The 10000-nt window shown below is 49.6% G+C and overlaps 1 protein-coding gene across 1 annotated transcript in view; it reads left to right on the top strand.

Moving 5' to 3' along the window:
- Window positions 1-10000, top strand: part of LOC129715681 (threonine--tRNA ligase 2, cytoplasmic-like) — a gene marked incomplete at its 5' end in the record, with an annotated part of 33322 nt that overhangs the window by 10364 nt on the left and 12958 nt on the right. The window contains 3 exons of the mRNA XM_055665539.1: window positions 3650-3771; window positions 6078-6195; window positions 8036-8100. Of these exons, the coding sequence (XP_055521514.1) occupies window positions 3650-3771; window positions 6078-6195; window positions 8036-8100 (305 nt within the window). The remainder of the gene's footprint in view (window positions 1-3649; window positions 3772-6077; window positions 6196-8035; window positions 8101-10000) is intronic.

Below are 10000 nucleotides of genomic sequence, written 5' to 3'. Positions count from 1 at the left end.
CTCTATGGCAAGAATGTCTTTCCTCAGATTAGGAGACCAAAACTGTACGCAATACTCCAGGTGTGGTCTCACCAAGACCCTGTACAACTGCAGTAGAACCTCCCTGCTCCTATACTCAAATCCTCTATGGCAAGAATGTCTTTCCTCAGATTAGGAGACCAAAACTGTACGCAATACTCCAGGTGTGGTCTCACCAAGACCCTGTACAACTGCAGTAGAACCTCCCTGCTCCTATACTCAAATCCTCTATGGCAAGAATGTCTTTTCTCAGATTAGGAGACCAAAACTGTACGCAATACTCCAGGTGTGGTCTCACCAAGACCCTGTACAACTGCAGTAGAACCTCCCTGCTCCTATACTCAAATCCTCTATGGCAAGAATGTCTTCCCTCAGATTAGGAGACCAAAACTGTACGCAATACTCCAGGTGTGGTCTCACCAAGACCCTGTACAACTGCAGTAGAACCTCCCTGCTCCTATACTCAAATCCTCTATGGCAAGAATGTCTTTCCTCAGATTAGGAGACCAAAACTGTACGCAATACTCCAGGTGTGGTCTCACCAAGACCCTGTACAACTGCAGTAGAACCTCCCTGCTCCTATACTCAAATCCTCTATGGCAAGAATGTCTTTCCTCAGATTAGGAGACCAAAACTGTACGCAATACTCCAGGTGTGGTCTCACCAAGACCCTGTACAACTGCAGTAGAACCTTCCCTGCTCCTATACTCAAATCCTCTATGGCAAGAATGTCTTTCCTCAGATTAGGAGACCAAAACTGTACGCAATACTCCAGGTGTGGTCTCACCAAGACCCTGTACAACTGCAGTAGAACCTCCCTGCTCCTATACTCAAATCCTCTATGGCAAGAATGTCTTTCCTCAGATTAGGAGACCAAAACTGTACGCAATACTCCAGGTGTGGTCTCACCAAGACCCTGTACAACTGCAGTAGAACCTCCCTGCTCCTATACTCAAATCCTCTATGGCAAGAATGTCTTTCCTCAGATTAGGAGACCAAAACTGTACGCAATACTCCAGGTGTGGTCTCACCAAGACCCTGTACAACTGCAGTAGAACCTCCCTGCTCCTATACTCAAATCCTCTATGGCAAGAATGTCTTTCCTCAGATTAGGAGACCAAAACTGTACGCAATACTCCAGGTGTGGTCTCACCAAGACCCTGTACAACTGCAGTAGAACCTTCCCTGCTCCTATACTCAAAATCCTCTATGGCAAGAATGTCTTTCCTCAGATTAGGAGACCAAAACTGTACGCAATACTCCAGGTGTGGTCTCACCAAGACCCTGTACAACTGCAGTAGAACCTCCCTGCTCCTATACTCAAATCCTCTATGGCAAGAATGTCTTTCCTCAGATTAGGAGACCAAAACTGTACGCAATACTCCAGGTGTGGTCTCACCAAGACCCTGTACAACTGCAGTAGAACCTCCCTGCTCCTAGACTCAAATCCTCTATGGCAAGAATGTCTTTCCTCAGATTAGGAGACCAAAACTGTACGCAATACTCCAGGTGTGGTCTCACCAAGACCCTGTACAACTGCAGTAGAACCTCCCTGCTCCTAGACTCAAATCCTCTATGGCAAGAATGTCTTTCCTCAGATTAGGAGACCAAAACTGTACGCAATACTCCAGGTGTGGTCTCACCAAGACCCTGTACAACTGCAGTAGAACCTCCCTGCTCCTATACTCAAATCCTTTATGGCAAGAATGTCTTTCCTCAGATTAAGAGACCAAAACTGTACGCAATACTCCAGGTATTGTAAGTTTCTATAAGATCTTATTGATAAGATCTCCCTGTTTTTCTCATCTCGGTCCTAAAAGACTTCCCCCTTATCCTTAAAGGGTTGAGAGCCTTTGTTTATCCAGCAAACCCATAAATATGTCTCTGTTCCTCCTTTGGGTGGGGGGGGGGGGGGAGAATGGGGGGGGGGGGTGTGAGGGGGGGAGTTAATTTTGACCTTGGCTCCATTCCTGATCCTCTGCTTTTCCCTGAAGATGAAGAAATCCATCTTCGCTGATGAGTGTGTGATCTCATCTTCACAGCTGGGCTGGGCTGGGCTGGGCTGGGCAGAGAATTCCACAGATTCACAGCACATTCAGAAAGTATTCGGAGCCCTTCACTGTTTCCACGTTTTGTGTTACGATACAGCCTTTACTTTAAAATGGAATCAATGGACACTGCCTGGCCCGCTGAGTTTCTCCAGCATTTTGGTCCAGATTGTTAAGGGTTTGGACACACACACACACACACACGCTCACACACACACACACACACACACACACACACACACACTGAGAGAGTCCAGAACCGGGGGCCACACACACACACACACACACACACACACAGACATACACACTGATGCACACACATGCACACACCCACACACTCACACACTGTACACTGACAATGACAATTAAAATTGAATCTGAATCTGAATCTGAATCTGAATCTTTTAAGAATAAGGGGGTAAGCCGTTTAGAACGGAGACGAGGAAACACTTTTTCACCCAGAGTTGTTGTGAGTCTGTGGAATTCTGTGGAGGCCGGTTCTCTGGAGAGAATTCTTTCAAGAGAGAGCTCTTAAAGATAGCGAGAGAGAGTCAGGGGATATGGGGGAGAAGGCAGGAACGGGGTACTGATTGGGGATGATCAGCCGTGATCACTTTGAATGGCGGTGCTGGCTCGAAGGGCCGAATGGCCTCTACTCCGGCACCTATTATCTACCTTCGAGAATTCCTCTCAAGAATTCTTATATGCTGCGTTAAATATTGTCCTTGCACTAAATGTTATTCCCTGTATCCTGATCGATTGTGATCGTGTAACTGTCTTTCCGCTGACTGGTTAGCAGGCAACAAGCTTTTCACTGTACCTCACTACACGGGATAGTAAACGGGACTTGAGGTCAACTCCTGGTGCCTGAAGAAGCAGCATCTCTCCAAGTACATTCTCCGAAACGTTGCCTATTTCCTTTGCTCCATAGATGCTGCTGCACCCGCTGAGTTTCTCCAGCATTTTTGTCTACCTTCGATTTCCAGCATCTGCACAGTTCCTTCTTAAACACATTCTCCAAAGATGCTGCCTGACCCACACGTAAACATGATTACAATCGAGCCGTCCACAGTGTACAGATACAGGATACAGGGAATAACGTTTAGTGCAAGGTAAAGCCCGATTAAAGATAGTCCGAGGGTCTCCAACGAGGTGGATGGGAGGTCAGGACCGCTCTCTAGTTGGTGAGAGGACGGTTCAGTTGCTGGATAACAGCCGGGAAGAAACTGTCCCTGACTCTGGAGGTATGTGTGTGCGTGTGCGTGCGTGTGCGTGCGCGTGTGTGCGTGTGTGTGTGTGTGTGTGCGTGCGTGTGCGTGTGTGTGTGTGTGTGCGTGGGTGCGTGTGTGTGTGTGTGTGCGTGCGTGCGTGTGTGTGTGTGTGTGTGTGCGTGCGTGCGTGTGCGTGTGTGCGCGTGTGTGTGCGCGTGCGTGCGTGCGTGTGCGTGCGTGCGTGCGTGTGTGCGTGTGTGTGTGTGACGGTCTGTCCTGCAACTGTCCACAACTCTGTGCGGTTCCCCGTGGGTCTAGGACGGGGCTGTTGCCGCGATGCGTCCCGATAAAATGCGACACCTGTGTTTGCAGGTGTACTGGCACTCCAGCGCGCATGTACTGGGAGCTGCAATGGAGCAGCTGTATGGAGGATTACTCTGCAGTGGGCCCAGCACTGAGAATGGCTGCTTCTACGATATGTACCTGGAGGGCAGGTGAGAACATCCCCCCTTCCCCAAACTCTCCCCTCCCTCCCCTCCCCCCTCCAGTTTGGATGATCAGTCATTCAATCAAACCTGATCTCTCCCTCCTAACCCCATTCCCCTGCCTTCTCCCCATAACCCCTGACACCCCCGCACTAATCAACAATCTATCTATCTCTGCCTTAAAAACATCCACTGACCATGTGGCCTCCACCGCCGTCTGTGTGGCAACGAATCCCACAGATTCACCACCCTCTGGCTAAAGAAATTCCTCCTCGTCTCCTTCCTAAAGGAACAAAAGTCCTTTAATTCTGAGGCTGTGCCCTCTGGTTCTAGTCCTAGACTCTAGACTCTAGACTCTCCCACTAGTGGAAACATCCTCTCCACATCCACTCTATCCGGGACTTTCACTGTTCGGTGACGTTTCAATGAGGCCCCCGCTCATCCTTGGTCGGTCACGGGTGGAGCAGCGGATAGAGCTGCTGCCTCACGGCGCCGGAGACCCGGGTTCGGTCCCGATCACGGGCTCTGTCTGTACGGAGTTTGCACGTTCTCTCCCCGTGACCTGCGTGGGTTTTCTCCGAGATCTTCGGTTTCCTCCCACACTCCAAAGACGTGCGTGTTTGTAGGTAAATTGGCTTGGTGTAAATTGTAAATTGTCCCCCAGTGTGTGTGTGTAGGATAGTGTTAGTGTGCGGGGATCGCTGGTCGGCACGGACTGTAGATTTGCGATCATGCTGGTTGTAAGAAATAGACACTAGGTGCAGGAGTAGAGGCCATTCGGCCCCTTCGAGCCAGCACCGCCATTCAATGTGATCACGGCTGATCATCCCCAATCAGTTCCCCGTTCCTGCCTTCTCCCCATATCCCCTGACTCTCTCTCGCTATCTTTAAGAGCCCTATCTAGCTCTCTCTTGAAAGAATTCTCTCCAGAGAACCGGCCTCCACCGCCCTCTGAGGCAGAGAATTCCACAGACTCACAACTCTCTCTGTGAGAAAAAGTGTTTCCTCGTCTCCGTTCTAAATGGCCGACCCCTTATTCTTAAACTGTGTGTGTGTGTGTGTGGCCCCTGGTTCTGGACTCCCCCAACATCGGGAACATGTTTCCTGCCTCTAGCGTGTCCAAACCCTTAATAATCTCATATATGTTTCAATGAGATTCCCTCTCATCCTTCTAAACTCCACAGAGTGTACAAGCCACAGCCGCTCCATTCTCTCAGCATATGACAGTCCCGCCATCCCGGGAATTAACCTGGTGAACCTACGCTGGGCTCCCTCAATAGCAAGAATGTCCTTCCGCAAATTAGGGGACCAAAACTGTACACAATACTCCAGGTGCGGTCTCACCAGGGCCCTGTACAACTGCAGAAGGACCTCTTTGCTCCTATGCGAATGGTATGTTAGCTTTCATTGCAAAAGGATTTGAGTATAGGAGCAGGGAGGTTCTACTGCAGTTGTACAGGGTCTTGGTGAGACCACACCTGGAGTATTGCGTACAGTTTTGGTCTCCAAATCTGAGGAAGGACATTATTGCCATAGAGGGAGTGCAGAGACAGTTCACCAGACTGATTCCTGGGATGTCAGGACTGTCTTATGAAGAAAGACTGGATAGACTTGGTTTATACTCTCTAGAATTTAGGAGATTGAGGGAGGGATCTTATAGAAACTTACAAAATTCTTAAGGGGTTGGACAGGCTAGATGCAGGAAGATTGTTCCCGATGTTGGGGAAGTCCAGGACAAGGGGTCACAGCTTAAGGATAAGGGGGAAATCCTTTAAAACCGAGATGAGAGGAACTTTTTTCACACAGAGAGTGGTGAATCTCTGGAACTCTCTGCCACAGAGGGTAGTTGAGGCCACACAGTTCATTGGCTATATTTAAGAGGGAGTTAGATGTGGCCCTTGTGGCTAAGGGGATCAGGGGGTATGGAGAGAAGGCAGGGATGGGATACTGTGTTGGATGATCAGCCATGATCATATTGAATGGCGGTGCAGGCTCGAATGGCCGAATGGCCTACTCCTGCACCTAATTTCTATGTTTCTATACTCGACTCCTCTTGTTATGAAGGCCAACAGGCCAAAACTGCACACAATAAACCAGGTGTGGTCTCACTAGGGCTCTGTACAACTGCAGAAGGACCTCTTTGCTCCTATACTCGACTCCTCTTGTTATAAAGGCCAACAGGCCAAAACTGCACTCAATACTCCAGGTGTGGTCCCACCAGGGCCCTGTACAACTGCAGAAGGACCTCTTTGCTCCTATATTCAACTCCTCTTGTTATGAAGGCCAAGGAGTGAGATGCATTTGTCTTTTCTCAGGCCTGTTCCCAGTGGACACTTCCCGGAGCTGGAGAGCGTCTGCCGTTCGATGATGGAGGAGAAACTGCCCTTCGAGAGGGTGGAGGTGACGAGGAGGGACCTCCTCGAACTCTTCAAGGTAATAAGGAGGAACTGCAGGCGCTGGCTGGAGCCAAAGATAAACGCAGAAGTGCTGGAGGAACTCAGCCGGTCGTGGAGCTGTGGCAACAGGCCCTTCTGCCCAACAGGGCCCTGTACAGGGCCCCTGTACAACTGCAGAAGGACCTATTTGCTCCTATACTCCTATACTCAACTCCTCTTGTTATAAAGGCCAACATGCCATTCGCTTTCTTCACTGCCTGCTGTACCTGCATGCTTACTTTCAATAGACAGGAGGTGCAGGAGTAGAGGCCATTCGGCCCTTCCAGCCAGCACCACCATTCAATGTGATCATCCCCAATCAGTACCCCGTTCCTGCCTTCTCCCCATATCCCCCTGACTCTCTCTCGCTATCTTTAAGAGCCCTCTCTCTTGAAAGAATTCTCTCCAGAGAACCGCCCTCTGAGGCAGAGAATTCCACAGACTCACAACTCTCACTGTGAGAAAAAGTGTTTCCTCGTCTCCGTTCTAAATGGCCGACCCCTTATTCTTAAACTGTGTGTGTGTGTGTGTGTGTGGCCCCTGGTTCTGGACTCCCCCAACATCGGGAACATGTTTCCTGCCTCTAGTGTGTCCAAACCCTTAACAATCTCATATATGTTTCAATGAGATATCCTCTCATCCTTCTAAACTCCACAGAGTGTACAAGCCCACAGCCGCTCCACATTCTCTCAGCATATGACAGTCCCGCCATCCCGGGAATTAACCTGGTGAACCTACGCTGGGCTCCCTCAATAGCAAGAATGCCCTTCCTCAAATTAGGGGGCCAAAACTGCACACAACATGCCCCGTCTACATTAGACCAACCTGCCCGCGTTTGGCCCATATCCCTGTAAACCTGTCCTATCCATGTACCTGTCCAAGTGTCTCTTAAACGTTGCCTCAACTACCTCCTCCGGCAGCTCGTTCTATACACCCACCACCCTCTGTGTGGATTTTAGATTATCCATGTTCTCCACAGATGCTGCCTGACCCGCTGAGTTACTCCAGCACTCTGTGAAACGTCACCTATCCATGTTCTCCACAGATGCTGCCTGACCCGCTGAGTTACTCCAGCACTCTGTGAAACGTCACCTATCCATGTTCCCCACAGATGCTGCCTGACCCGCTGAGTTACTCCAGCACTCTGTACCTGTCTTCAGGGGTTAGGGGCTGGGCTGTGGAGGGGAAGGGTCGGGAGCTTGTAATCCAGGCTGGTTATCCACTGATTTCAATACCTGGAGTATTGCGTACAGTTTTGGTCTCCTAATCTGAGGAAAGACATTCTTGTCATAGAGGAAGTACAGAGAAGGTTCACCAGACTGATTCCTGGGATGGCAGGACTTTCATATGAAGAAAGACTGGATAGACTCGGCTTGTACTCGCTAGAATTCAGAAGGGGGGATCTTATAGAAACGTACAAAATTCTTAAGTGGTTGGACAGGCTAGATGCAGGAAGATTGTTCCCGATGTTGGGGAAGTCCAGAACTAGGGGCCACACACACAGTTTAAGGATAAGGGGGAAATCTTTTAGGACCGAGATGAGAAAAACATTTTTTTTCACACACAGAGAGTGGTGAATCTGTGGAATTCTCTGCCACAGAAGGTAGTTGAGGCCACACAGTTCATTGGCTATATTTAAGAGGGAGTTAGATGTGGCCCTTGTGGCTAAAGGGATCAGGGGGTATGGAGAGAAGGCAGGTACAGGATACTGAGTTGGATGATCAGCCATGATCATATTGAATGGTGAATGGTGCAGGCTCGAAGGGCCGAATGGCCTCTACTCCTGCACCTGTTGTCTATGTTTCTATGTTTCAGTGACAAATGTGTTTTCTCCTCAGTACAACAAGTTTAAGTTACGGTTTATCGAGGATAAAGTCACGTCTCCAACGGCAACCGTTTACAGGTAACGAACTATCCTCAGTTAAATTTATTCAGTTCAGTTGAGTTTAATGTCCCGTGTACCGAGGTAAACATAGAAACATAGACAATAGGTGCAGGAGTAGAGGCCATTCGGCCCTTCGAGCCTGCACCGCCATTCAATATGATCATGGCTGATCATCCAACTCAGTATCCCGTACCTGCCTTCTCTCCATACCCCCTGATCCCTTTAGCCACAACGGCCACATCTAACTCCCTCTTAAATATAGCCAATGAACTGTGTGGCCTCAACTACCTTCTGTGGCAGAGAGTTCCACAGATTCACCACTCTCTGTGTGGGGAAAGGGAGAGAGAGGGAGAGGGAGAGAGAGAGAGAGAGAGAGAGAGAGAGAGAGGGAGAGAGAGAAGGAGAGAGAGAGAGAGAGAGAGAGAGAGAGAGAGAGAGAGAGAGAGAGAGAGAGAGAGAGAGAGAGAGAGAGGGAGAGAGAGAGGGAGAGAGGAGAGAGGGAGAGAGAGAGGGAGAGAGAGAGAGAGGGAGAGAGAGAGAGAGAGAGAGAGAGAGAGAGAGAGAGAGAGAGGAGAACGGGGACTGATTGTGGATGATCAGCCGTGATCGCATTGAATGGCGGTGCTGGTGCTGGCTCGAAGGGCCGAATGGCCTCTACTCCTGCACCTATTTTAGTAACTCCAGCATCTAGCGTTGGGTGAGGCGAGGTGTGTTGCAGTTACGGGCCGCTACCACCAGAGGTTGCCAGCGAGCTGCCGGGTCCGGAGAAATCCCCATTGAGTCCCAATGTCCGAGATTTAGACCGAATTCCAACGCTGTTATTTATCCCGTGTCCCAAGGAACGGTGGTGACTCCCCTCCCCCCTAGAACCATTCCTCACGGCGCCAGAGACCCGGGTTGCATCCCGACCACGGCTGCTGTCTTTGCGGAGTTTGCAGTCTTTTTGGTTTAGAGATACAGCGTGGAAACAAACAGGCCCTTCGGCCCAACCGAGTCGATGGCTGCCTCGCCAACAGCCTGTCCTCTCCTTCCTGTTTTAATTGTATGTGTTAAATGTGTGTTTTAGTGTCCGTTAGCTTGTTGTGTAGTGTGGGGGGGGAAGGGGGGGGGTGGGACGGGGGGTGGGAATTTTCTCTAATCTCTGACCTCGACGGAGATGCGATTTATTTTTCCACCCCATATCGTATCTGCGTCGTGACATCGAGGAGTTACATAGAAACATAGACAATAGGTGCAGGAGTAGAGGCCATTCGGCCCTTCGAGCCTGCACCGCCATTCAATATGATCATGGCTGATCATAGAAACATAGAAACATAGACAATAGGTGCAGGAGTAGAGGCCATTCGGCCCTTCGAGCCTGCACCAGCACCGCCATTCAATATGATCATGGCTGATCATCCAACTCAGTATCCCGTACCTGCCTTCTCTCCATACCCCCTGATCCCCTTGGCCACAAGGGCCACATCTAACTGCCTCTTAAATATAGCCAATGAACTGTGGCCTTAACTACCTTCTGTGGTACCCTCTGTGGCAGAGAGTTCCAGAGATTCACCACTCTCTGTGTGAAAAAAAGTTCTCCACATCTCGGTTTTAAAGGATTTCCCCCTTATCCTTAAGCTGTGACCCCTTGTCCTGGATTTCCCCAACATCGGGAACAATCTTCCTGCATCTAGCCTGTCCACAACCCCTTAAGAATTTTGTAAGTTTCTATAAGATCCCCTCTCAATCTCCTAAATTCTAGAGAGTATAAACCGAGTCTATCCAGTCTTTCTTCATATGAAAGTCCTGACATCCCAGGAATCAGTCTGGTGAACCTTCTCTGTACTCCCTCTATGGCAATAATGTCCTTCCTCAGATTAGGAGACCAAAACTGTACGCAATACTCCAGGTGTGGTCTCACCAAGACCCTGTACAACTG

The sequence above is a fragment of the Leucoraja erinacea genome, unplaced genomic scaffold, assembly GCF_028641065.1.
Source record: "Leucoraja erinacea ecotype New England unplaced genomic scaffold, Leri_hhj_1 Leri_1318S, whole genome shotgun sequence".
Classification (NCBI taxonomy): domain Eukaryota; kingdom Metazoa; phylum Chordata; class Chondrichthyes; order Rajiformes; family Rajidae; genus Leucoraja; species Leucoraja erinaceus.
The sequence above is the reverse complement of the archived record's forward strand: the minus strand, read 5'-3'. Positions and strand labels throughout refer to the sequence as shown.